Source organism: Ctenopharyngodon idella, chromosome 20, assembly GCF_019924925.1.
Source record: "Ctenopharyngodon idella isolate HZGC_01 chromosome 20, HZGC01, whole genome shotgun sequence".
Classification (NCBI taxonomy): Eukaryota; Metazoa; Chordata; class Actinopteri; order Cypriniformes; family Xenocyprididae; genus Ctenopharyngodon; species Ctenopharyngodon idella.
In genome coordinates, this window is record NC_067239.1 from 15,542,349 (window position 1) to 15,569,353 (window position 27,005).

Here is a 27,005-nt window from a genome sequence, read left to right on the forward strand (position 1 = left end):
TTCTTTATAACACACAAATTTTGAGAAGCTCTTTCGTTTTGTTTCTTTCGTCTATTGCAATTTCACCTAAATTTCTTTCCACAACACAAATAATCATGGTTTTCGACTTCCACATTATAGTCTTACAACTAAACGCATGAAGTAATTGCATCAGCTCCAGAAGTATCTGATTTTCTCAAACTTATTGACAGCAGACTTTTTGTCAGAATTTCCTAACCCCAAAGCATTAATTTTACACATAGCATTAATATGAAACATCTCCAGCAATGTTACAAATTCAAGTCATCAAATTTCCAGAGCTGATTTTGTCAACAGGTTTTGTTCATACGTGACCTCTCATTAAATGTTTGGTATATGTCAAACAATAAGAAGAAGAAGAAGAAGAAACCCACTTTGGTGCTTGAAAATAAGGCAAACCCCTTATCTAAAAAGAAATTTAAAAAAAAAAATAAAAATAAAAAAGCACTGCAAATGCAATTTTTCATGCTTGGTGTAAATAGGCCTTTAGTTTAACAGCAGAGAAATTGAATTGTGCTGCAGTGCTTCACTTTTGAATTGTTGAAATTCATAAAGCTTAATATAAGTCATGCTGAATAATTTAAGCACTTTTATTGGTAGGCCTTTTCAGCATTTCAAAGAATGAATGTTTACAAAGCCTTCTAATCCTAACCTGTGGGGTCTATCAGTGAATTCAGTAAATCATTCATAACATGGTAACTGTCTGAGTCTGAGTCCCAAAAACCAAATATTAGGGTTTCAAATAAAATTGGATGTGTCCCTTGAGCAGTATTGCAAAGGATATAGAGCTTTGTTTGTGGCATTTTTTTTTTTATTGTGGTTTCATCTCGGTGTGTCATAACGATATAAGAGTGTGTAAAAGAGTGTAGTGAGCGTGTGATCAGATATGTATTTCAGTGTGGTGGTGGGTCTTTTTGGATGTTGTTATTAAGCTTGATGCTTCCTGTCTGGTTCAGATTGGTCTCGAAGGAGCCAAGATGGCCGCTCACAGCAGGAGTTTCTGACATAGATTAACTGCTGGCAGGAAACTGATTAAATTAGTCCAATTAAGGCGATAACAAGCTAGGCCCACTCATTTAAGTGGCAGCGACAGAGCACTGAACTCCTAAGAACTCCATGGGCTCTCAATGCGAGTGTGTGCGCTTGAGAGAAACATAAGCTACAGGGTTGTCAACAGAAAGGGTTAATGGAGAAGAAAGCGGTGATACACTCAGATGGAATGACAGGAATGGATGAAGAGGAAAAGATAAATAAATCAGAGAGGGAAAAACTAAAGCCCGTGCCCTCCTTCAGCTCACACATACATACAGACTGCAGCATGGATCCTAAATCACCATATATATTAGTTTTTCTTTAATAAGTACACACTTCTGAGATATAATCACACATTCACACTGAGCTGGAGCTGTAGGGCATTGGCAGTCACAACATCTGGTAATTGTGCTTCCTAGACGTCCGGAGAGTAATGAGACATTACGCACACACTCTCTGGGGTATGAACAAACTATTTTAAATTTTAAATTCAGTTTTTGAACTGCTCGTTCCTCAGGGAAGTTGTTGTCCTCTGTTTGCTCTCCTGTAGAGTTCGAAAGGTTTCTGTGGTAGACGGCTAATGTTAGGCCAACTTTCACCCACCATTACGCTGATGTTAAAGGCCCCATGAAATCAAAATTGGAGCTTGGTGGCTTTTAGCCCATGTTTATTATCCTTGAGGACTTCTTGCAAGGGAACCCCTTCCTTCCTATTAAAGGGAAAGTTCACCCAAAAATGAAAATTATCCCATGATTTACTCAACCTCAAGCCATCCTAGGTGTATATGACTATCAGACGAACACAATCCTTAGTCCTTCAAGGTTTATAATGGTTGTGAATGAAAATAAAAAAGTAATATATAAGATATACTCATATATATCAAATACACATAGGATGGCTTGAGGGTGAGTAAATCACAGGATAATTTTTGGGTGAACTATCCCTTTTAAAAAATGAAGCTGACACTGTATTTTTAGTATTTTTAGACCTGAAAAGTTACATAAAACTATGACTGTTAGTAGAAGACAGAAAATAATAGAACATAATTTTAATTCCATTTAATTTCAAATGCAAGTTTTAACATACTAATATTTTAACATATTAACATTTTATTATTATTTTTTTTAATAAATATTTTATATAAATATTGATGACTCATCTTGCACTACACAGATTTTTGTCCAATCAAATGCTTTCTAGAATGAAATGTTCCCGTCAAGCTAGTCGGTTACAGGTTGGCATACATTTCAACGTTCATATAACCTCATGTATTAACCTAAAAATAACTTAAGGCAGGACACTAATGGCACCTGCTACGTGTTCTACAGGCGAGTGAGGACCGCGTCCACTTCATTGTGTCCCGTCAGACTCACATTCCTACTCCGGACATCCTACAGGAGGCGCCATGGAACATGGAAGGGCCACCGCCCTACTCGCCTGTGGATATTGAGCAGTCATTACTGGTGGGTTTCATGAGCATAGGCCGCACACACTATTTCCCGTCCCTCTGCACCACTTTACTAAACATTCTCTTATTGAGGAAAAAGATCTGAAAGCCTATTACTTCTACATCAAAGAATCGCACAATCAGCCAGCTCACACGGCCTAACACACATACACACACACACACACACATACACACACACTCCTCTGAGACAGCCGTCTCCAAACCTATTAACAGAAGAAAACCCAGAAGGAGGAAACACAGCCGCGGCAGGGTGGATTTCAGTGTGTCTTCTAAACGGATTTTCTGCTGCTCAATATCTGCACTGACAACTTCTCTTGTTCTAATAAAACTCAAATTCATTGTTAGTCATTTCTCTCTCATCCTTCCTCTGCTGACAAAAACATCTTAGACCAATCTGTGAGGATTTCTGATGTTTGCTGTTTTAAGAGTCAATGACAAATAAAGATGCAGAGTCATTTACCATTATTTGGCAAATTTTCATGGGCGAAATCCAGTCATTTCAATAGGAATCCACATGATCGAGAAATTTGCGTGAGGGCGAAAGATTTCCCCATGCAGATTTCGCAACGGATTGAAGCTGGTCACGTGGCTTCACCATGTTGAACTGCTTGGTTCGAAAGTAACTTTTGTTGGAGCTGTGCTTCATACATCATTACACTATTGACAATAAACAAAGGGCACATAAAATTTCAGCAAAATTCTGCTAATGTGACTTAGGCCCTGTTTACACTAGTGCGTTTTCGTTTTAAAATGCATACGTTTTGCTACGGTTACTCCTGTCGTTTACACTACGCCAGCGTTTTCGAACCTCGAAAACTGAGATTTTTTTAGTTTGAAAACGCCAGGGTTGCATTTCAGTATAAACGGACCAAAACGGAGACTTTTGAAAACGATGGCGTGGCTGCCCACGTTCGCTCTGCGTATCCTTGCAACCGTGTAAACAATAACAGTGAGACTGAACTGCAAACTTTGCTGGATTTGTTGTCATTTTTAGCAGCCATTGTGCAGTTAAATTCTGCATTTTTTAAATACTGCAGCTACCTATATGTGCAAGAGGCAACTGTTTACACTTGTACGCGCATGCCCAGTGTGCATGAACGGTCATGTGACATGCGTTTTCGGTCGTATAGTATAGACGGAGAACGTTTCTGAAATGCTGTGGAAACGCCAGTGTATACGAGGATCGTTTTGATTTTAAAACACCATTTTAAAATGAAAACGCACTAGTGTAAAAGGGTCCTAAGTGATGTGCATGGTAAAAAAAAAAAAAAATGTAGTTTAAAACATTTTCTTAGAAATGTATGCTTTGTATTCATGTTGGTTTAATGTAATATTTATACTATTTTTAAGAAAAGTTTACATTCAATGATTGTAAAAATGTGTTTTCCTGTAAAAATTTTCCTTCCACCTTGAGTAGATGTGAGCGTACACATCTTTAACATTTTTTTGCAACATTTGTAAAAAGTTTTTTTTTTTTTTTTTTAACAAATATGAATTATTAATTCATAAACATCAAGTTTTTGGACAGACCGCATGAAAAGGTCATAAAACTGCCAAATTATCTGATATTTTAATAGACTTATTGACCTTGACACATGGTAATGAGGATCTACAGGGTTCCTAATTATGATATAATTTCCTGTTGACAAATGCCCAACATCATATAAAACCTAAGACCCTCCTTTATTTCTCTCCACTACAATCACTATTTATCCTTTCAGTAACTCTTGTTAATTCTCTTTTACACACAAGGAGAGGTGGAAACATTCTGGCAGCATACTGTCAGAGGCTTTTCACTCCTCTGAATTAGACACGGCCTAACACACGCACACACACATACACACACACTCTCTCTCTCTCTCTCTCTCTCCAGCGATAAGCCTGACACACTAACTCCAGATCTGATTTGCTGTAGCCGGAGGCTCAGACTAAATATAAACAGCCCTTTTATTGAACTTTAATAACGCTTTTTATTAAGTTAGAACTTAGCGACAGTGTTTGTTGTTTTTGGAGGGGATCCAAGGCAGAATTTGGCCGCGGTCAGCAATATCACAGCGTCCTGCAAGCTCACCATTTATTACAAACACACGCACACAAACACACGCTTCGGGCAGTTGTGTTCAGACATTATTCTTATGCATGGCGTCAGGAAAGCGTCAATCCAGAGCCCATAGCAGGTCATAGATAACCAGATGTCATAAACCGAATAATTTGCACTTAAATATTGCACAAAACTTTAGCGAATTAATCTTGTTTCCCATCCCATTCCAGGATTCGTGCCAAAAGCCTGCATGTTACGAGAAGACAGTGACTCTGTTAAAGGAGCCGCATGATTCTCTTGGTATGACGGTTGCTGGTGGGATGAGCAGCAGGGGGTGGGATCTGCCCGTCTACGTCACCAACGTCGACCCCAATGGAGTGGTGGGACAGGAGGGCTCGATCTGCAAAGGTACAGCCTCACACAGTGTTTAACCTATTCAGGAACATCTGACAAAGCCACACACACCTGTTTCCAAGGTGCCCCTCTGATCTTTCCTCTTTTTGAATGCAAGTACACACACAAACAAAGACACACCTGCTACTGCATATGCATGACTGTCATCAGCTCTGCAAATATATGCATATAACACTAGAAAATGACACACTCCCACTCGTACACCTGCCATACTGTCTCTCTATCATACACACTCACACAATCGCAATTATTAGCTGCTGTCTGACAATATGGAAGTTTGTTAAGGTTTATTTCTGTCACATGTGACATGTACGTAGGCGTGTGAAGGTGTGATCATGCACAGGCTGGTGTGTGTGTGTGTGTTTAGAGCATCAAATACAGACACATACACACATAATCAAAGTGTTTAGACTTTATTTGCTGTGTAAAAGTGGATAAGGGTGGGCTAAACCCAGTGTTTGAATTATACCAAAGCTTCTGGGAGGGTCCAATATTTGGAAGAAAATGGGTTTTAGAGTTTTGCAGTAAAATATTGCTAGACTGTTAGAGAATCAGGTAATAAGATGGTACTCCTGTTATCATTCTCATTTTGTACATAACTGTGTACAATAATAACAGTTGTCTTATCGAGTTGATACTTAAAGGGATAGTTCACCCAAAAGTTCCAAACTTGTATAAATTTCTTTGTTCTGATGTACACAAAGCAAGATATTTGGAAGAATGTTTGTAACCAAGCAGATCTCGCCCCCCATTGACTACCATAGTAGGAAATAAAAATACTATGGCAGTCATTGGGGGGAGATCAGAAAGCTACTAAAGACATATTTAAACAGTTCATGTGACTACAGTGGTTCAACCTTAATATTATGAAGCGACAAGAATACTTTTTGTGCGCCAAAAAAAAAACAAAAAAAACCTTTATTCAGCAATATCTAGTGATGAGCGATTTCAAAACACTGCTTCATGAAGCTTCTAAGCTTTACGAATCTTTTGTTTCGAATCAGTGGTTCGGAGTGTAACGAGGCTTTGTTATGTCATAATTGTTTTGAAATTTCAATGGTTCACCACTGGGGGCGTGACTTTGGCAGTTTGATACAGGCTCTGAACCACTGATTTGAAACAAAAGATTCGTAAAGCTTCGAAGCTTCATGAAGCAGGGTTTTGAAGTCTCCCATCACTAGATATTGTTGAATAAAGTCGTTATTTTGTTTTTTTGGTGCACAAAAATTATTCTCGTCGCTTCATAACATTAAGGTTGAACCACTGTAGTCACATGAACTGTTTTAAATACATCTTTAGCAGCTTTCTGGGCATTTGAAAGTGTTAATTATCTTGCTGTCAAAGGAGGCCTCACTGAGCCATTGGATTTTATCAAAAATATCTTGAACGAAGGTTCTTACGGGTTTGGAACGACATGAGGGTAAGTAATTTATGACAGAATTTTCACTTTTGGGTGAACTATCCCTTTAATTCTAACACTGGGTAAGCCTTTAATGTTTTTAAATGAGACTCATATCGACAAGAGTCTGTTAGAATCTGGTGATCTCTTTAGTAATGTCTATCCCACTCCTAGGTGACATTCTTCTAAATGTGAATGGGGTTGACCTGACGGGTGTGACTCGGAGCGAGGCTGTGGCTAACCTGAAGAACACATCGTCCCCGGTGGTCCTGCGGGTACTAGAAATGAGACCTCCTAATGAGAGCTCCCTGGACTGCATGCCACCCCTGCATTCCCCCTGCGCTCTCTCGCCCTCTTCACCCGGAGACATCAAACTACCCCCATCTAATGATGACTACGCCCCCCTCTGGGTGTCCTGGCTCCAGCTGCCCAGGTACAATCAACAGAATAGACACAAAGAAACAGACACAAATTCATTTAAAGTATTTTTTACTTGTTTTATTCATATCAAAGTAAATATGTCAAATGCAATATATAATATAATATAATATAATATAATATAATATAATATAATATAATATAATATAATATAATATAATATAATATAATATAATGTTACTTTTTTATTTTTATATATTTTTTATTGTTTACTGCTGTTTTTTCAACTAGTCTTTCCCCCACTTTCTTCCCTTCTCTGAGCTTTTTTATTTTGCCCATATTTAATAAATCTTTGGGAATTTAAAAGTCATTTGCCGTGATAGAGTGTGAAAGTTTTTAACAACTTCCCAAATTATTTCATATGCATAATTCACAAAGTTGTTTGTAGTAGAAAATGATAGAGCGACAGGCGAACAGAGCAGAGGAAAGCCCTTCTCACCCTCTCTGCTGTAACAGGTTTAGACACTTGAAAGTGTGACGGCTTTAAATAGACCTTTCTCTCCCGTTCCCTGAACTTTTCCTTCTAGTTCTGCGGCTTTCTTTCCTTCACACGTTCTTTTGCTCGTCTTCTCTCCATTTCTACATCATCTCAATTCACATAAGTCCACTCTAAATCTGAGCTTTGAGCTTTCAGCTGCTAGCTGTCAGACATGGTCGATATCTGGCCTTCGATATTGTAAACATCCATAACAGTAGCATTTTTCCAGGGACCGTCAGTCTTCAAATACAAATCGAGTCTTTCAGTGTGGCTCGCCATTTGAAACTCACTTATTTCCCCAAGATATCCATAAGCTCCATCTGAACCTTTTATTTATTGTACATTTATCTTTTCACTCCAGTATAATGGGTCCTGAAATGCACCCCTATGCATCTCCCTTAAATAGATAGTTCACCCAAAAATTATAATTCTGTAAAATAAGGTTCAAATTGTTAACATTAGTTCATTAGGTATCAAGTAATAATTACAAACAATTTATTAATCTAGTTAAATAATAATTTACATGTAGCATTCTGGGTAACCTGAGGTCCTTTTCTGATCCTGTTTCCCTTTCTCTTCTCCCATTGATTTCTGTGTCTTCTTCACTGTCCTGCCCAATAAAGACTAAACGCCCCAAAATATAAAGTATAATATAGTTTAAAAGCTCCAAAATATAACTTGAAATATACTGTATATATATTTTTGTTGTTCCTTTTTCTTTTTACAATAATAATAATTTATACAACTTTAAATGTTTAAAATGCATTAATAATGTATATGCATGCAGAAATTATAGGGTTATTTCACTCAAAAATGAAAATTCTGTCATCATTTACTCACCCTCATGTCGTTTCAAACCTGTAAGACTTCCGTTCATCTTCGGAACACAAATCAAGATATGTTTAATAAAATCTGAGCCAGTTCTGTACTCTCCATTGACAGCTATGCAAGTACCACTTTGACACTTCAAAAAGTTCATAAAGAAAACTAATCCATATGAATTGAGTGGTTTAGCCCAAATTTTCTGAAGATACACGATTACTTTATATGATAAACAGATTGAATTTATTCACATATAAATATTGATCAGCAAACATAAACAGAAGCTCAGCTGAACCTGCTTGACACACGAGAACAAACCTCATTGGTTTTTGCGGAAGCTCAAATGTGCTGCATAACAAGAGAATGAACCTCGTTGGTTCTCGCACGTCAAGCTAACATGCTTGAACTTCTGTTGATCATAACTGATGTGTGCGTTGATGAAGGTTCATACAATATATTGCCAAAAGTATTGGGACACCCCTCCAAATCATTGAATTCAGGTGTTCCAATCACTTCCATGGCCACAGGTGTATAAAATCAAGCACCTAGGCATGCAGACTGCTTCTACAAACATTCGTGAAAGAATGGGTCGCTGTCAGGAGCTCAGTGAATTCAAGCGTGGTACCGTGATAGGTTGCCACCTGTGCAATAAGTCCATTCGTGAAATTTCCTCACTACTAAATATTCCACGGTCAACTGTTAGTGATATCAACAAAGTGGAAGCAATTGGGAACAACAGCAACTCAGCCACGAAGTGGTAGGCCACGTAAAATCACAGAGCGGGGTCAGCGCATGTGCGCAGAAGTCGCCAACTTTCTGCAGAGTCAATAGCTACAGACCTTCAAACTTCATGTGGCCTTCAGATTAGCTCAAGAACAGTGTGTAGAGAGCTTCATGAAATGGGTTTCCACGGCCGAGCAGCTGCATCCAAGCCTTACATCACCAAGTGCAATGCAAAGCGTCGGATGCAGTGGTGTAAAGCACGCCACCACTGGACTCTAGAGCAGTGGAGACGTGTTCTCTGGAGTGACCAATCACGCTTCTCTGGCAATCCGATGGACGAGTCTTGGTTTGGCGGTTGCCAGGAGAACCGTACTTGCCTGACTGCATTGTGCCAAGTGTAAAGTTTGGTGGAGGGGGGGATTATGGTGTGGGGTTGTTTTTCAGGGGTTGGGCTTGGCCCCTTAGTTCCAGTGAAAGGAACTCTTAATGCTTCAGCATACCAAGACATTTTGGACAATTTCATGCTCCCAACTTTGTGGGAACAGTTTGGGGATGGCCCCTTCTGTTCCAACATGACTGTACACCAGTGCACAAAGCAAGGTCCATAAAGCCTAAATTAAATCTGTTCAGTGTATAAAGTGATTGTTTCCTTAAAAAACTGGACTAAACCACTCAATTCAGCATCAAAGTGGTAGTTGCATAGACTGTCAATGGAGGGACAGAAATTGCTCAGATTTCATTAAAAAAATATCGTCATTTGTGTTCCAAAGATGATTGAAAGTCTTACGGGTTTAGAATGACATGAGGGTGAGTAATTAATCAAAGAATTTTCATTTTTGGGTGAACTAACCCTTTAACTATAACCAAGATTAATAAATGCCGTAAAAGCATTGTTCATAATACAAAGTACTTTAGCAAATGTTAGCTAATGCTAGCTTAAGTTACCAGAAATTCTCTCAATTTTTACTCACTCTCATGTTGTTGTAATAGAACATGACAATAACATTCAGTTACCATAACAAAAAAATAACAAAAAAAAGATTTCCTGTCTGGGTGAACTATCCTTTTAAGTGCTCTTGCATTATATGCTTTGGCCTTCTTGGTAAATAATTTAATGTCCTTTGTATACCTGTATAACCGCTGAATGACAATACAATTAACCTTGAATTTTCTGTCCATTACAGGCATCTATACTGCTGTAAAGACATTGTCCTCCGCAGGAGCACGTCTGGCAGTCTGGGTTTCAGTATTGTGGGTGGACAAGAAGAACTTAACTGTAACCAGTCCTTCTTCATACGCTCCATTGTAGAGGGCACACCGGCCTACAACGACGGCAGGATACGGTACGGACACCTGGGAAATGTAGTGTCTACGTTTGACGAAAACCTTGCTTTATGTAGAACACCTATAAATAACTGCCTAGACCAATTTATTAAATGCAATTTTTTCCCTTTACCCTCATTCTTGTCACGACTCCAACATTCTGAAACTTTATCCCTCTTTCGTTTTTTCTTATTAGCTGTGGTGACATCCTGCTGGAGGTGAACAGCAAGAGTACCTGGGGAATGACACACACGGCTCTAGTCCGCCTACTCAAGGAGCTGAGGGGTCGGATCACTCTCACCATTGTTTCTTGGCCTGGCAGCCTGCTATAGGACTACTCTGCATGGAGGAGGGGCGTATCACACTGACCCTGCACTAGGGGGTGGAGCTTACACTACAGACCTTATAATGACAACAAAAATGGTGGATTTTAGAATCCGAGACTTCCTTAAATGGTGGGGCTTATGACACGGACTGCCCCTCCATGAGCAGGAAATGACACATGGACCTCATCCAGGTAGTAGGAGCTAAAACTCTATACATGAAGGCGGAGCCAACAACTTAACTCCGCCCACCAAGAAGCACGTTTGTCAGACTCCAAAACCAGGAGGCGCTTTCACAATTGCCCTTTTGTCGATCGGCAAGGCATAAATATGACATTTGTGCATGAGAGGAGCATCATGTCGGTTATAGATAGAAGGCGGAGCTCTTAATCTGTACTAAAGGACTTGGGAGGGTCTTAAAACAAATTCAGGATGCAATGAGGAGCGCGTCTGTCAATAAGTCGGAAATAAATGTATAAACATTATGGGCACTGTGCTCTATGTAGTCAGATTGTGTGACTCTAATGTTGTTCGTAGAGGACGTTCAAGATGCTGCACATGAGAGGGATTTCCTTCGGATGCGAGGTGAAAGGGATACTGGGATAAGTAGGGTTTGGGCGGGGGACATACGTTGCCAATTCCATTAGTTTTACATGTTAGAAAATGCATCGAAGTGGACGCACATTCTTTACTATAAACGTCGATGTCTGAAAACATGATAACGAAACAGATTCAAGCACTTGTACTATGACTAATATTACTTTTGGTTTATTTCTCTCTCTGTTTCTATGGCTTTCGGATATCGGCTTTATTTCGTTCGTTCTGACAGTGGTTTGTTCTCTCCATCCGCCGGCATGGAGACACATTTGCCAAGTAGTTCTATCTATGTTGGTACATTTCAGATGCTGTCACATATGAAAATAAACTATAGTGAGTAATAAAAAAGAATAGCAACTGAAAAAAGAAAAGCAATGTTAATAGTCTATTTTAAAAATGGATGATAACTTATAATGCTTATAATGACAATGTGAGATTTTGGCGGCCTTGCTGACTTTTTTTGTTTACTTTGGAGGAGAAAGGAAAGGAGAGAGTGGTGTGTGAAAGGCTCACTGTGTGAGTGTGTGTATGAGTGTGTGTAGGTGTCATTGTGGGGTAAGGTGTGTGTGCTCTGGCATCTCATGCTTTGGCTTGTGCAGTATATTGTATCTGTTGGTACCTTTGGTTCAATGATCAATAAAGTCATTCTACAAGGAGACTTGTGTTACTGTGAGAGTTCTTAGTGTGCGCTTTGTGTGTGTGTGTGTGTGAGAGTGTGTGTGTGTGTGTGTGTGTGTAGGACTAAATGTTATTTGTCAGTGACATTTTTTGGTCCCCATGAGGAAAACAGCTTATAAATCATACTAAATGATGTTTTTTTGATAATGTAAAAATGCAGAAAGTTTTTGGTGAGGGTTGTGTTTAGGTTGTGTGTGTGTGTGTGTGTGTGTGTGTGTGTGTGTGTGTGTGTGTGTGTGTGTACACACTACCGTTCAAAAGTTTGGCGTCGGTAAGATTTAAACGTTTTTGAAAGAATAGTCTTATGTTCAGCAAGGATGCATTGAATTTGAACAAAAATACTGTAAAAACAGTAATACTGTGAAATGGTAAAATAACTGTTTTCTATTTTAATATATTTGTAAAATGTCATTCATTCCAGTGATGTCAAAACTGAATTTTCAGCAGTCTTCAGTGTCACATGATCCTTCAGAAATCATTCTAATATGCTGATTTGGTGCTCAAGAAACTTATTAGCAATGTGTCAGTTGTGCTGCCTAATATTTTTGCGGAATCCATGATAATTTATTCAGGATTCTTTGATTTCTTAATAAAAAGTTCAAAGGATAACCATTTATTTGAAAAAGAAATATTTAGTTGTATTATAAATGTCTTTACTGTCACTTTTGATCAATGCATTCTTGCTGAATAGTATTAACGGGTTAGTTCACCCAAAAATGAAAATTCTGTAATTAATTGCTCACCCTCATGCTGTTCCACACCCATAAGACCTTTGTTCATCTTCAGAACACAAATTAAGATATTTTTGATGAAATCCGATGGCTCAGTGAAGCCTCCATTGACAGCAAGACAATTAACACTTTCAATGCCCAGAAAGCTACTAAAGACATATTTAAAACAGTTCATGTGACTACAGTGGTTCAACCTTCATGTTATGAAGCGGCGAGAATACTTTTTGTGCGCCAAAAAAAACAAAATAATGACTTTATTCAACAATATCTAGTGATGGGCGATTTCAAAACACTGCTTCATGAAGCTTCGAAGCTTTACAAATCTTCTGTTTTGAATCAGTGGTTCGGAGCGTGTATCAAACTGCCAAAGTCACGTGATTTCAGTAAACTAAGCTTCATTACGTGATAAGTGTTTCGAAATTTCAATGGTTCACCACTGAGGGGGTCGTTATTTAGTTTTTATTTAGTATTCTCTTTGCTTCATAACATTAAGGTTGAACCACTGTTTTAAATATGTCTTTAGTAGCTTTCTGGGCATTGAAAGTGTTAATTATCTTGCTGGCAATGCAGGCCTCACTGAGCCATTGGATTTTATGAAAAATATCTTGATTTGTGTTCCAAAGATGAATGAAGGTCTTACGGGTGTGGAACGACATGAAGGTGAGTAATTAATGACAGAATTTTCATTTTTGGGTGAACTAACCCTTTAAGCATTAATTTCTTTAATGAAAAAAAAAAAAAAAAAAAAAAAAAAAATCTTACTGACCCTAAACTTTTGAACGGTAGTGTAATTGTGAATGTGCTAACTGACCTTGAATAAAGGTCAGTACATCTGCTGCCGTTCTCCATGCTAAAATCATGGTTCACACACATTTACATTTTCTTGATCATGTTTATAATGATTTTGCTTCAACAAAATTAACATTTGGCACAACAAAAACACCATTTTGTATTATCAAAACAATTATAAGTCATTGTAAATAATGAATAAATAAAACTGTAAATTAAAAATAGTGTACCCTTTGGACCACTTTTTACTTTTTTTATAAATGACATTTTCAAGAAATTAAATGTTAAACTGCTAAAACTGTAACATAAATTGGCTTATCAAGTGTTTGGCATATGATTAATCAAAATCTATTCACAGCTGGTCACTCAGGCTTTGACTGGTGACGAAACTAATGATCTTTCACTAAAGACCTCCTATTGGTCAACAAACAGGCTCACCAGCTGGTCAGAGAGTTATTCTGTGGCCTCTGACTGGTTCTCCTGGTCCGCACTGCACTCCTCGCTGGGCTCAAGGATTTCTCGGTTGTGTCTGGAGCGTTTGTGCCTGTGTCTCCTGTGGCTATCTGCGTCATCACTATCATGACGCCTCCTGCTGCTGCCACTAATGAGAGGGAGAGAGAAGAAGGTCACATGATCTATATATATAATGGTTATATAAGATGGTTTGCCCCCTCTAATGAATATCACCTTTGTAGGCCTTTTGTGTTTGTGTGTTTGTGTTATTCTGCATGATGTGACTGATGAGGGGCTGTAAAGACATGTGAACATACTGTACATGTATTTGTTGTGGTGTTTTGTGTGTAAATTTGTACACAAGGGTAATTATTCGACCCTCTCAGGCTTTGTATGCACTGTAGGGTTAGTATATATATATGTGTGCTGCCAATGTAAGAAATGAACCTTATTTTTAAAATTAAGGGTCAGTATTTGGGCCGGGGCATTTTTTACATTTATGGGAGCATATAAATAAAATGAAATGAAAATAATAAAGAATAAGAATAAAAATCCATTTTCCAAACAGCTTGTCCTACTGTATATAGAGTAGCAGAGATGCTAAAGCTTATCCTAGCATCTCTTACATTTTTTTTTAGAATAAAAAAACATATATAAAATAAAAATGTATGAGCTGAATTATGGCTGTAAGATCAAAATCAAATATAGAAATAGCTATAAATAATGTACGAGATGTCATTATACAGAAATGCTCTGTTAGAATACATTTTGAATAATTTTCCAATTCCTATATCAAATTTTACAGCTCTTTACTGTCAGCTGTAACAGCAGATTTTGATCTAACCGCTGCTTTATGTTGTTGGGAATGATTTCTTAACAATCAGTTTTTTCAGAGCTGATCTAGTTTGTTTATCAAAGAAAAACACTTCATGTTATCAGCAATATTTCACTGCGAGACAGTGAATACAGATTCAGGTCACAGGTCACTATGGTGTCAGTAGAGGAATTATACACATAACTAGATAGGATTAGAATAGAATGTTATGAAATATATATCAAATGTTAGATAACAGATAAAAAAAAGGGACTGCAGGAACTTTTTCTGCTCTCACATCTGAAATATTTGGGGGAAACAACATTTTAGTCACCTTTGGTGTATATTTTGTGTTTTACTGTCCTGTACCACGGTGAATTTGTGCGTTACCTGCGTGAGGATCTGTGTTGTTCATTCCTGTCTCTGTGTCTTCTTTCTCGATGTCTGTCCCTCGCTCCTTCTCTTCCCGAGCTTTCTCTGTGCCTCTCGGTCCCGTAATGACTGTGATCCCTGTGTCGAGATACACGCTCCTCCTCACTGCACACACATATTCAAGCACACTCATTAGTATTGAGGAAAATAAACACAGCGCATCAAATCTGTACTAAAAACCTAGCAAGATGCCTCACTACCTACTACCTACCTAGGTAGCTGCCTATTAACTGTCAAGGAACCTAATAAGTGAGCATTTTGGAATGCTCAACATGGAAACTGTTATCAACAGAGTTGGACTTTAGCATTTTGCTAAGCTAATTGTGTGATACTTTAAAAAGCATTAAACTGAGTAATATAATTTTAATTAGACTGAACCATTTTTATTAATACTATGAAATTATGTCTATTTATAATCAATATTTCTTTTCGTTTCATCCGCCATCTTGGATTACTGGAGTTGCTCGTTCTTGCCAATTATTATACTCGATTTTAGCTACTTAGCACAATGAAATGGTTTAACTTGCAGCCATTATGATGTATCCTAATGAAAGTCTCTAAGTGCACATTTACCACGTTCTCTCTTTCTGTGCACATTTACACAGAAAAAGAGAGAGACAGAGGAAAGAGACAAACTCAATAACCTGATCCTCCATCAGTAATTAGCAGTCAGCTAAAACCTCCGGCCCTCAGGTGCTGTGCTATAGATTAGACTTGGAAACACTAATTAGATGACAGGGGACAAAAGAGTTTGTGGTGGCAGTGGTCAGTGTGAGGCACTTGTGGTGTGTGTGTGTGTGTGTGTGTGTGTGTGTGTGTGTGTGTGTGTGTGTGTGTGTGTGTGTGTGTGTGTGAGATCGCTCTAGAAAGCTAAATGTTTTTGCCTCACTTAAAGGGTTAGTTTACCCAAAACTGAAATTTCTGTCATTAATTACTCACCCTCATGTCGTTCCAAACCCATAACACCTTCGTTCATCTTGGGAACACAAATTAAGATATTTTTGATGAAATCCAAGACGTTTTTTTTTAAGCCCCATAGAAAGCAATGTAATTACCACATTCAAGGTCCAGAAAAGTAGTAAAGACATTGTTAAAACAGTCAACGTGACTACAGTGGTTCAACCTTAATGATATGAAGCGACGAGAATACTTTTTTCCCTGTCATTCTCTTACGCTGTTTGTGTTCTATAGACAGTACAGGCTTCCGGGTTCCACGTCAGAGCGCTGACTCGGTATTGGCAGACGCTGTGCAGGTGAGCAGCACGACCAATACTGAGTCAGCATTCTGATGTAGAACTCGGAAGCCTGCACTGTCTATACAACGTAAACAGCATAGGAGAATGACAGGGAAGAGATGAAATTGTTGAATAAAGTCATTATTTTTGTTTTGTTTTTGCGCACAAAAAGTATTCTCATCACTTCATAACATTAAGGTTAAACCACTGCAGTCATGTTGACTATTTTAACGATGTCTTTACTACTTTTCTGGACCTTGAATGTGGTAATTATGTTGCTTTGTATAGAGGAAAAAAAAAAACCTTGGATTTCATCAAAAATATCTTAATTTGTGTTCCAAAGATGATTGAAGGTCTTACAGGTTTGGAACGACATGAGGGTGAGCAATTAATGACAGAATTTTCATTTTTTGGGTCAACTAACCCTTTAAAGGCACAGTTCACACAAAAAGAAAATTCAGCTTCTTCAAAACATTTTGAGTGAACTATCCCTTTAAGTAACTCATGTGTTTCCTCTCTGTGCATTTCTCACTGCTAATCAAATGATCTCTATGTTATTGTTAGCAACCATTGCTGAAAGCCCAACATGAATCTGTGTTGGTGTGTCGCATGCTGTTGCAAATTCCTCTTCATGCTATTAAATGGATTAGAACAATATACATGGCCCTCTGGGACTTATAAATGTATAAAGGCACAATGAGTAAGACATTATGTGGGTGTCTCTGTGTGCGTGCGCTTGAGTGTGTGTAGGTGTCGTGCCAGCTGGACTGAAGACAGGCCAGTCCTCTCTCTAAGCCACAGGAATGAGATCATATCTAGGGGACAAGTGTTCACCAAATGTCCAACCAGTTGCTAAGAGCATTACCAGCCAGATTAAAAGAGAGAGTGAGAGTGAGTGAGAGAAAGGGCAAAGTGAGAAAAGAAGGAAAAAGTTTGTGTAGCAGATTGTCTGTGTGCTGATTTTGCTTTTGAGTTATGCCCTGTTTACACCTGGTAACATTCATCTTGGATGATCTGATCATGAGTGATCAGGCAAGACTAATGAATTATGTTTAAAAGGTATACAGTTTGATATTACGTGTACTGAATGTGCTTAGTTTTGCCAGGTCTGTGACATACATGCATACATATTCAAGCTTATCATCATTTTAATTTGCCACAAATGTGATTCAAAGCATAATTTTGTTATTTGTGTTGAATATATGTATTAAATGAACTTTATATTACATTCATTCATTTACTTTTATTCAAATTCAGTTTAAATTCAAATTTGCATTACTTCATATATCACACTTAAGTCTGTACATTGAATTTTTTATCAATAGTATGTTTCTTTTAAATTGTCAAAAGTTTAAAGTCACTGCTGTCCAGGACACAACATGAAAGAGTGTTTACACTGGAATGAAATGTGTCAAATGTGTTTCTGAGTATCTCTGAATGCAACTAGTGATTGGACCAAAAAATGTTTTGGACCCCATTAACACCAGTATTTACAGCTCATGATCGAATCCCTCGAAATAGATATTAAATTCCAGTCATAAACAGGATCTTAGCATGTGATGGATGTTAATTTCTCTCAGCATTTGCTAAAGCGAGAGAGGTTGTGTATGGTGAACAGAGTGTTGTCGTTGACTCAGCATGTGGCAGACAGAGATTGATTGTGCAGTTTCTGAGTGGATGTTGTGTAAAACAGTGATGGAGAAGACCATAGATATCAGAGAGAGGATCTGAGAGCTGAATGAATATGTTAGTCAGTAGGTTCTCTGCTCTCTCAGAGAAACGGTACAGGCGCTAAGCCGCTAACATACCCTCAAAGCCTTGGCATGGTCGGCTGTGTGTGACAACTTCAGTCCTAGTTTATGTGGTACCAGGCCAAAAGTGTGTGTGTGTGTCCTCGCATAGGCCCAGCAGTGAGTCAGAGGACTCATGTTGAGATTTGGCAGTCATTTTATTTAGCACGTTGTCATACTTTTTGATTAAAAAGCAACCCTTAAGGCACTAGAGAGGATATACCCATTCAGACATTGAGATTTGGGGCCCTATTTTAACAATCTAAGCGCATGGTCCAAATCCACTTTTGCTAGTTTAACAATGGAAAATGGTCCAAATGGGTCATGGGTGTGTTTTGGCTGTAATGTGCAATAAATCAATCAGAGTGTCATCTCACATTCCCTTTAAAAACCAGGTGCACTTGCACCATGGTGGATTGCTATTTATATGGCAGAATATAGACACCCTCAACCTGACGAGTCAGTTTAAATACATGTGTGTATTGCCACGACTGGTCAAATAATTAGCCAATTTCATTCGTCATTACTGCAAATAGGTAATTCTGATACATGCATCATATAGACGCATACTACTAACGCGCACTTTAAATAACAAAAAATACTGCGCCGTTGACTTTAGACCAAGTTTTTGTTGGTCAATGGTGCAGTCGTTTTCAGTTGCCTCAAAATAGCAACACGCCAACAATGCACCTGAACACAACTCGTTTTCAGACCAGCACGCCCATGGGCGAAGAGATGGGTGCGAGTGCATTTGCTATTTAAACAATGTGGGCGCTGGACATGAAAATGATAACTGTGTCGGGCTGAAATTACAAAAAAACACTTGATTTGTGCCTGGCGTCGCATTGCGCAGGGTGTATGATAGGGCCCATGGTCACTCATGTTCTTTCTGTATGTCTCAATTACACACAAAAACACTTTAAAAAGCAAATATGATATTTTGAACTGAAAAAAAAAAAAAAACCTAAATCACCAACATAAGGTAAAGAAGAGTGCGTTTTTTATGTGTGTGCATGAAAGAAGTGAGAGAAAGAGAAAGATTTTCTAAAAGAGAGAGAGGATGTTGCCTTCGTAAGTGTGGCAGACCGGTGTGCTTTCCAGCTGTTCTACTGCCCTGTTTTAATCTTAGCTCTCTCCTCATGTGACCTCACATTGAATATACTGCCACCACAGCATAGACTCAGTGCAGAAATGTGTGTTAGGTCAAAGAGAACAAAATATGGATCACCGAAAAATGAAAATTCTTTTCAAACTCTATGGCTGTGTCCGAAATCGCCCACCATATCCTAAAAAAGGGCACTATTTGAGGGGATAGCCATTTGTAGTGATGTCCGAAACCATTGTGGACATTATTAAGTGCACCCATTCAATCCCATAATGCACCTCATTAGCGAGTGTACAACCGATGTACATTTAATGCCTAGAAAATGCCAATAATGCACTGTGAGAGTCGCGCGCCAAATTAATTCCATTGTCTGACATGAAGATGGCGTCTGCAGCTGAATCATCCATCCATCTATTTTCCAAAACGTTATTTCAATGTGGCTACAGCGTAATATCATACAGGTATAAATTCTTTTTTAATTGATTATTAAATTGTTTAATTAATGCTAGTTTCCATGACAGAGTTCAAGATTAATCTTTTCATTACTACTGAAGCTGACAGTTTTAAATGATTATTAAACGGAAAGCACAAACTATGCAAAAGCGGCAGCCCTTCCAGCACACTCAGAGTCCGAATTCACTCATTCGTTTTCATTCACTCCTTCAAGTGAACTTTATTAGTGGAGAAATGTAGGGAATAGTAAATTAGGGTATGGGGGAGATTTCGAACACAGCCTATGATTTTTTTTTTTTATCTGTGGAGCACAAAAGCAATAATTCTGAGGAATGTGTTGGTTGCTTTGTTCCAAGAAATTACAATGAATGGGGACTAAAGCTGCTAAGCTTCAAAAAGAATGTGTAGCACCATAAAAGTATCATAAAAATGGTCCATATGTCTCAATTTCACTTCTTGTGGAGCTATACAATATAGCTTTGTAAGAGTCCATGAAAGAAGTAGAGACTTCTGATTCATGAATGATTCGTTTTAAGTCAGATCTTTTAAGTTTGTATCTTTAATACACATACAGATGGACAGACAGACAAACAGATAAACAGTTCTGTTAAGTCTCATCTTCCTGTCATCTTTCCCACCACCACTGTTTTTATTCACTCTCTATTTTTCTTCATTTCATCACTATTTCACTTCTTTTCCCACACATATGCTTATGTCATGCTGTCTGTGAATGTGGACTAGACCCAGCTAGATCTGTACCAACTGATCCATGGCTGGAACTTTCATTACCTCAATTAAAGCAAACAAACTAAAGCAAATGTCAATGAAAAAAGGTTATCTATATGCTAGTGTACTCTTAAACATTGACCAAAAAAAAACTAATATGTAGTTTTCTCTTCTGGGAGAACAAACTAAAAATATTGATGACTCATCCTGCACTACACAGATTTTTATCCAATCAAATGCTCTCTAGAATGAGAATGACCCTCCCCCAAATCACCTCACCTGCTCTGACAAGCAGAAAATAATTCTTCTGTTTCAAGAAATGCATTGAGACATGAAAAAAACTGCACTCGTCAAGAAATTTTACAGATCTTAAAAACAGCTCCAATTAAATATCCAATTAACCATGCTATATTCAGACTGTCTTACTTTCTGTGGTCTTGGGAGGAGGGACTGTGTTCTCGATACCGCTCTCTTTCCCGCTCTCGCTCTGTCTTGTGCCCTCTTTCTCTGGTTTTCTCTCTCACCCTTTCTTTGTTATGACGGGTATAGTTTTCCCATGCCTTGTCACTGTCTATCACACCTGGCCAGGAAGCCAAGCCCACTACGGGTGAGTACACACCTGGAAAAAAGAAAACATGAAGATATTTAAGAAGCAAATCAATATCTATTGATTGTATGAGTGTTGAGTCAACTAAATATAATAATAATATTATTAATAATAATAAATAAAATAGATAACTTTATTAATTGATAATGTTAATATGTGAAAGTTATTATATTAAATTATTAATAATAATAACAATGGAACTAAATGAACTAATATAATATAATATAATATAATATAATATAATATAATATAGATAACACTTTAGTATAGAGAACATGTATTCACTATTAACTACGACTTTTCCCTCAATAAACTCCTAATTTACTGCTTATTAATAGTTAGTAGGTTAGTTGTTAAGTTTAGGTATTGGGTAAGGCATTAATATGTGCTTGTTAATTACTAATAAACAGCCAATATCTTAGTAATATGCGTGCTAATAAGCAGCTAGTTAAAAGTGTTACCATAATATAATATATATATAATATAATATAATATACAAACCCGATTCCAAAAAAGTTGGGACACTGTACAAATTGTGAATAAAAAAGGAAAGCAGTAATTTACAAATCTCATAAACTTATATTTTATTCACAATAGAATATAGATAACATATATGCCAAATATTGGCTCATTTTGGATTTCGTGAGAGCTACACATTCCAAAAAAGTTGGGACAGGTAGCAATAAGAGGCTGGAAAAGTTAAATGTACATATAAGGAACAGCTGGAGGACCAATTTGCAACTTATTAGGTCAATTGGCAACATGATTGGGTATAAAAAGAGCCTCTCAGAGTGGCAGTGTCTCTCAGAAGTCAATTCCCCCAATGCTGCGGCGAAAAATAGTGGAGCAATATCAGAAAGGAGTTTCTCAGAGAAAATTTGCGAAGAGTTTGAAGTTATCATCATCTACAATTCATAATATCATCCAAAGATTCAGAGAATCTGGAACAATCTCTGTGCATAAGGGTCAAGGCCGGAAAACCATACTGGATGCCCTTGATCTTCGGGCCCTTAGACGGCACTGCATCACATACAGGAATGCTACTGTAATGGAAATCACAACATGGGCTCAGGAATACTTCCAGAAAACATTGTCGGTGAACACAATCCACTGTGCCATTCGCCGTTGCCGGCTAAAACTCTATAGGTCAAAAAAGAAGCCATATCTAAACATGATCCAGAAGCGCAGGCGTTTTCTCCGGGTCAAGTCACATTTAAAATGGACTGTGGCAAAGTGGAAAACTGTTCTGTGGTCAGACGAATCAAAATTTGAAGTTCTTTTTGGAAAACTGGGACGCCATGTCATCCGGACTAAAGAGGACAAGGACAACCCAAGTTGTTATCAGCGCTCAGTTCAGAAGCCTGCATCTCTGATGGTATGGGGTTGCATGAGTGCGTGTGGCATGGGCAGCTTACACATCTGGAAAGGCACCATCAATGCTGAAAGGTATATCCAAGTTCTAGAACAACATATGTTCCCATCCAGACGTCGTCTCTTTCAGGGAAGACCTTGCATTTTCCAACATGACAATGCCAGACCACATACTGCATCAATTACAACATCATGGCTGCGTAGAAGAAGGATCCGGGTACTGAAATGGCCAGCCTGCAGTCCAGATCTTTCACCCATAGAAAACATTTGGCGCATCATAAAGAGGAAGATGCGACAAAGAAGACCTAAGACAACTAAGAGCAACTAGAAGCCTGTATTAGACAAGAATGGGACAACATTCCTATTCCTAAACTTGAGCAACTTGTCTCCTCAGTCCCCAGACATTTGCAGACTGTTATAAAAAGAAGAGGGGATGCCACACAGTGATAAACATGGCCTTGTCCCAACTTTTTTGAGATGTGTTGATGCCATGAAATTTAAAATCAACTTATTTTTCCCTTAAAATGATACATTTTCTCAGTTTAAACATTTGATATGTCATCTATGTTGTATTCTGAATAAAATATTGAAATTTGAAACTTCCACATCATTGCATTCCTTTTTTATTCACAATTTGTACACTGTCCCAACTTTTTTGGAATCGGGTTTGTAATATAATATAATATAATATAATAAATATAATATAATATAATATAATATAATATATAATTATAGTAGTGACATTAAACATCAAAGTTTTATCACATAAAAATGAGATCAATCTGGAATGACCATAAGCTCTGACATTTTACAATATCACAAAATCTAAAACAAAAAGGGTAAGGGAAAGGTATAACAGTTTTATGCAGCACATTTTTGCTGCATATTTAAACAACACATTTGAGACAGATGGCAGGATAACAGCTTGCTATAGAACAAGCAAAGCTATTGTGTTCTCTCTGTCTCTCTTTCACACACAAACACACATACAACAATCACTGAAAGCTCACAGTGACAATAACTGCTTTGGTCTCTTGAGCATGCCCAAATCATTACAACATGCAGAGGTTAACAAGGCCACAGCAGATTTTCTGACATGCTCCTTTTTCTGTGTGTGTATGTCCTTGTTAACCTCTGCCTGCAATAATGATGTGTGCTGGACTGCAGTGGAAATGCTTGCAGTGCATTTCTATGCTCAGTGGCTGGAAACGTATCCCTCCACAGTTGTACAGGACGTGTGTGTGAGGTGATGATGAGAGGGTGTTGAGTATGTTAACGCTTTGTATGCAGTTCTACTCTTTGTTGTCGCCACCAACCCCCCCTCCCCCCACGCCCTCACATGTAGAAAAAAGCTCTATGACGTTTGTGGCTGCTGGTGTGTGGCAGTCTGACTTGTGTTTGTGTGAGCAGAAACTTTTCTTTTTGCTCTTTTGATTGTCCAGGGTGTATGATGCTCCAATTAAGACAGTCCAAATGCAGGTTCCAAATTAAATATTTTCCCACTATTCGCTACAAGACGTTTGGAAAATCCACAAGGAAATGTTCCTCAAACACAGACTTAAAACATGAAAAGGTTTCCTTTCCCACACACACACATAATTCAGGAGCCAATGAAAACTCACAATGTTCCAATAGCATTTCCCATAAATCCCAAATTTATTGTCAGGACCTAACCTTTGAATCATATTACTATATAAAAATGATGATTATTAGGTTAGAACTGGCATAGAACCAAAGGCGACGAAGTTCTTCAGAACAATCATTTAACAAAATATACTCATTGCAGGTGTAGCGCATCTCTTTCATAGACTATCAATATTCATACCTGCAGTAAAGGGGTAAGGTGGAGCTGAGCGTCGATCATAGCCTCCTGCCAAACGTCCACTACTGTGATGAGAAAGATAACGTTAGTGTCAAAAGTGTGGCTCAAAAATCCACTATTTTGCATTTTTCTAATTTGTTCTATTTTAAATATTTAAACTAGTTTACAATTTTTCTTAAAGGGTTAGGTTCACCCAAAAATAAAAATTATGTCATTTATTGCTTACCCTCATGTCGTTCTACACCCGTAAGACCTTCGTTCATCTTCAGAACACAAATTAAGATATTTTTGATGAAATCCGATGGCTCAGGACTCCATTGCCAGCAAGATAATTAACACTTTCAGATGCCCAGAAAGGTACTAAATACATATTTAAGACAGTTCATGTGACTACAGTGGTTCAACCTTAATATTATAAAGCGACGAGAATACTTTTTGTGTGCCAAAAAAATGTAAAAAAAATAACGACTTTTCAACAATATCTAGTGATGGGCGATTTCAAAACACCGCTTCATGAAGCTTCAAAGCTTTACAAATCATTTGTTTCGAATCAGTGGTTCGGAGCACGTATTAAACTGCCAAAGTCATGTGAACTATTGAAATTTCTAAACACTTATGACATAACGAAGCCTTGTTTACTGAAATCATGTGACTTTGGCGCTCCGAACCACTGATTCGAAACAAAAGAGTTGTAAAGCTTCAAAGCAGTAGCCACGTTTACATGTACACTCTTTTTTTGTCATTCCGATTAAAATCATTCCAGTTGAAAGATTCGGTGGACTGTTTACATGAGACGTTATCTAATCCGATATGGCGTTTACATGTGCCGGCGCGTTCAATTGAAATGTTTCTGTGACATGCGCACATTAGCTTATGTCCTGTTTGCTGCCTTGAATTCCTGTTAACATGGAGTTCCATTTTTTCTTATGCGCGCTATTTTTATGTAAAGTTTTGCTCTTAATCAAGCAACAGCGTGAATTTGTAGCATATTACTGCTGGAAGGTATGAGGAAAAGACGGGAAGCTGACCTTTTTGGTGGCTGTGCATCTATAAGGAGCATCTAAATACTACCCCTTCCTCCTCCGAAAAGCAGAAGCGTGTGGATGAAGGTCCGTAGTAATGATAAACTGAGTTCCTTCAGTTTATTTAATAAATGTGTTCTTTCAGTTTTACTCCAGTTTGATTTTGCCGCTGCCATTGCGCATTCTGACGACCCCTGGCCTCTTGACGTGATGACGTAGACGCAAAGTAATCGGTTTAACGCGTTTACATGGCAGAATTTTTATTTTGTTCAGTTTATAGAAAGGTTTATCCCACCCCTCTCAAACCGATTACAATTTCATTCGGTTTAGGCATTTTTATTCCGACTGAGGTGTTTATATGGAGCATTTTCATTCGGATTGGACTTTTAAACCGATTACAATGCTCCATATAAACGCACCTAGATATTGTTGAAAAGTCGTTATTTAGTTGTTGTTTTTTGGGTCCAAAAAAAAAAAAAAAAAAAAATGTTCTCGTCGCTTTATAATACTGTACTCACATGAACTGCTTTAAATATGTTTTTAGTACCTTTCTGGGCATCTGAAAGTGTTAATTATCTTGCTGTCAATGGAGGCCTCACTGAGCCATCGGATTTCATCAAAAATATCTTAGATGAACAAAGGTCTTATGGGTGTAGAATAACATGAGGGTGAGTAATTAATGACATAATTTTCATTTTTGGGTGAACTAACCCTTTAAAATCATATGGATGCACATACACACTAATTTGACCTTTAATGTTTCTCTTTCAGGAAAAAGTGGTGCTGTAACATGCAATATGATTGACTTTGCCAAAGTACCCTTATGAACAAAAACGAAGGAGTGTTAAAGGTAAAAAATATATATATTTAATTAAAAAGTAATTTGCTCTTACAGCACCCTGAGCAGACAAGACCATATTGCTTTTAACTAACAACAAAGAGAAAGGAATAAATAGAGCATACCAACAAAATAGACAAAAAATAATAGAATAAAGGGTTAGACAGAACTTTTCTCAATGATCAAAAGACTTTCCTCTGTTTCAGAGCTCAATTTCCTCACTGTTTGATGTTACTGGCATTAACTCAAAATGCAGCATGCGCCCGGTAACGTGCCAGCAGTGTGTGACTGTTTGTGAGTACGTGAGCAGAAGCTCAGGCAAACAAGACATTGCCATAAACCCTGGCTGCCCGCCCTGCTTCCAGGGCATTCTGCTGGAGTAGAAGTTAAGTGTGTGTGAGAGAGAAATCGCATCCAACAGGACTCCTTGTGGTCAGGTGTTGGTTAAGAGCACACAGATTCTATTAATATCTCTGGAAAAGATGCTGCTGTTCTGGTTTCTCTTTCTCTTTGTCTTTCTCCCTTCCTGTATCCCACTTCCTCTACTCTCTCGCTTAAGAATCTTTTTCAATTCAGCCAGCTACAGTTTTTCATTGTTGCTCTATGTCTATACACATCAGAACAGACAAAAGGAGATGAGAGGAGGAATTTATGATAATTGATGTTAGATGATCTGGCAGTTACAGTCTCATCTCACCCCTGAGGTAAGCTTTAATTAGCGCTTGGCTCATTAAGACAGCTAATCACTGCAGAATTTGACCCTAATGGCCTCACACTAATGGCTGCACAAAGACGCTGCCCATGGAGTTAGGCTGATCAACATTGTTTTTCTAAGCGTATCAATAATTATTAAAACAATTATTATTGATATTCCACAATATGTGATAAGGGATCGCTGACAAGTAATGAAACTGTAGGTACTAGATGTGGAAGCAAAGTCTCAAAACATCTAATCAAACCCAAGGCTGAAAGCAATCTGCCTTCAATATAAAATGATTGTCTCTTCCTAAAAATGGACAGTGAATTCTTTTTGATGACTAGAGAGCTAAGGCATGATATATTT

The 27,005-nt window shown here is 38.0% G+C and overlaps 2 protein-coding genes across 7 annotated transcripts in view; one reads left to right on the forward strand and one right to left on the reverse strand.

The window, feature by feature from the left end:
- The window catches only part of lnx1 (ligand of numb-protein X 1), a 48,748-nt gene extending 37,014 nt beyond the window's left edge, over positions 1-11,734 (forward strand). For 4 of the 5 annotated variants that reach the window (XM_051875347.1, XM_051875346.1, XM_051875349.1 and 1 more), the window contains 5 exons: positions 2,379-2,513; positions 4,790-4,967; positions 6,547-6,805; positions 10,018-10,176; positions 10,353-11,734. In XM_051875347.1, the coding sequence (XP_051731307.1) occupies positions 2,379-2,513; positions 4,790-4,967; positions 6,547-6,805; positions 10,018-10,176; positions 10,353-10,488 (867 nt within the window). In that variant the 3' untranslated portion in view covers positions 10,489-11,734. The remainder of the gene's footprint in view (positions 1-2,378; positions 2,514-4,789; positions 4,968-6,546; positions 6,806-10,017; positions 10,177-10,352) is intronic. The other variant, XM_051875348.1, reaches the window with a different exon arrangement.
- Positions 11,735-13,357: 1,623 nt separating this feature from the next.
- fip1l1a (FIP1 like 1a (S. cerevisiae)) overlaps positions 13,358-27,005 on the reverse strand; it is a 39,196-nt gene continuing 25,548 nt past the window's right edge. For both annotated transcript variants that reach the window (XM_051874652.1, XM_051874651.1), the window contains 4 exons: positions 24,086-24,147; positions 20,709-20,901; positions 14,932-15,078; positions 13,358-13,875 (listed from right to left, as the gene is read on the reverse strand). In XM_051874652.1, coding sequence (XP_051730612.1) covers positions 13,728-13,875; positions 14,932-15,078; positions 20,709-20,901; positions 24,086-24,147 — 550 coding nt within the window. In that variant the 3' untranslated portion in view covers positions 13,358-13,727. The remainder of the gene's footprint in view (positions 13,876-14,931; positions 15,079-20,708; positions 20,902-24,085; positions 24,148-27,005) is intronic.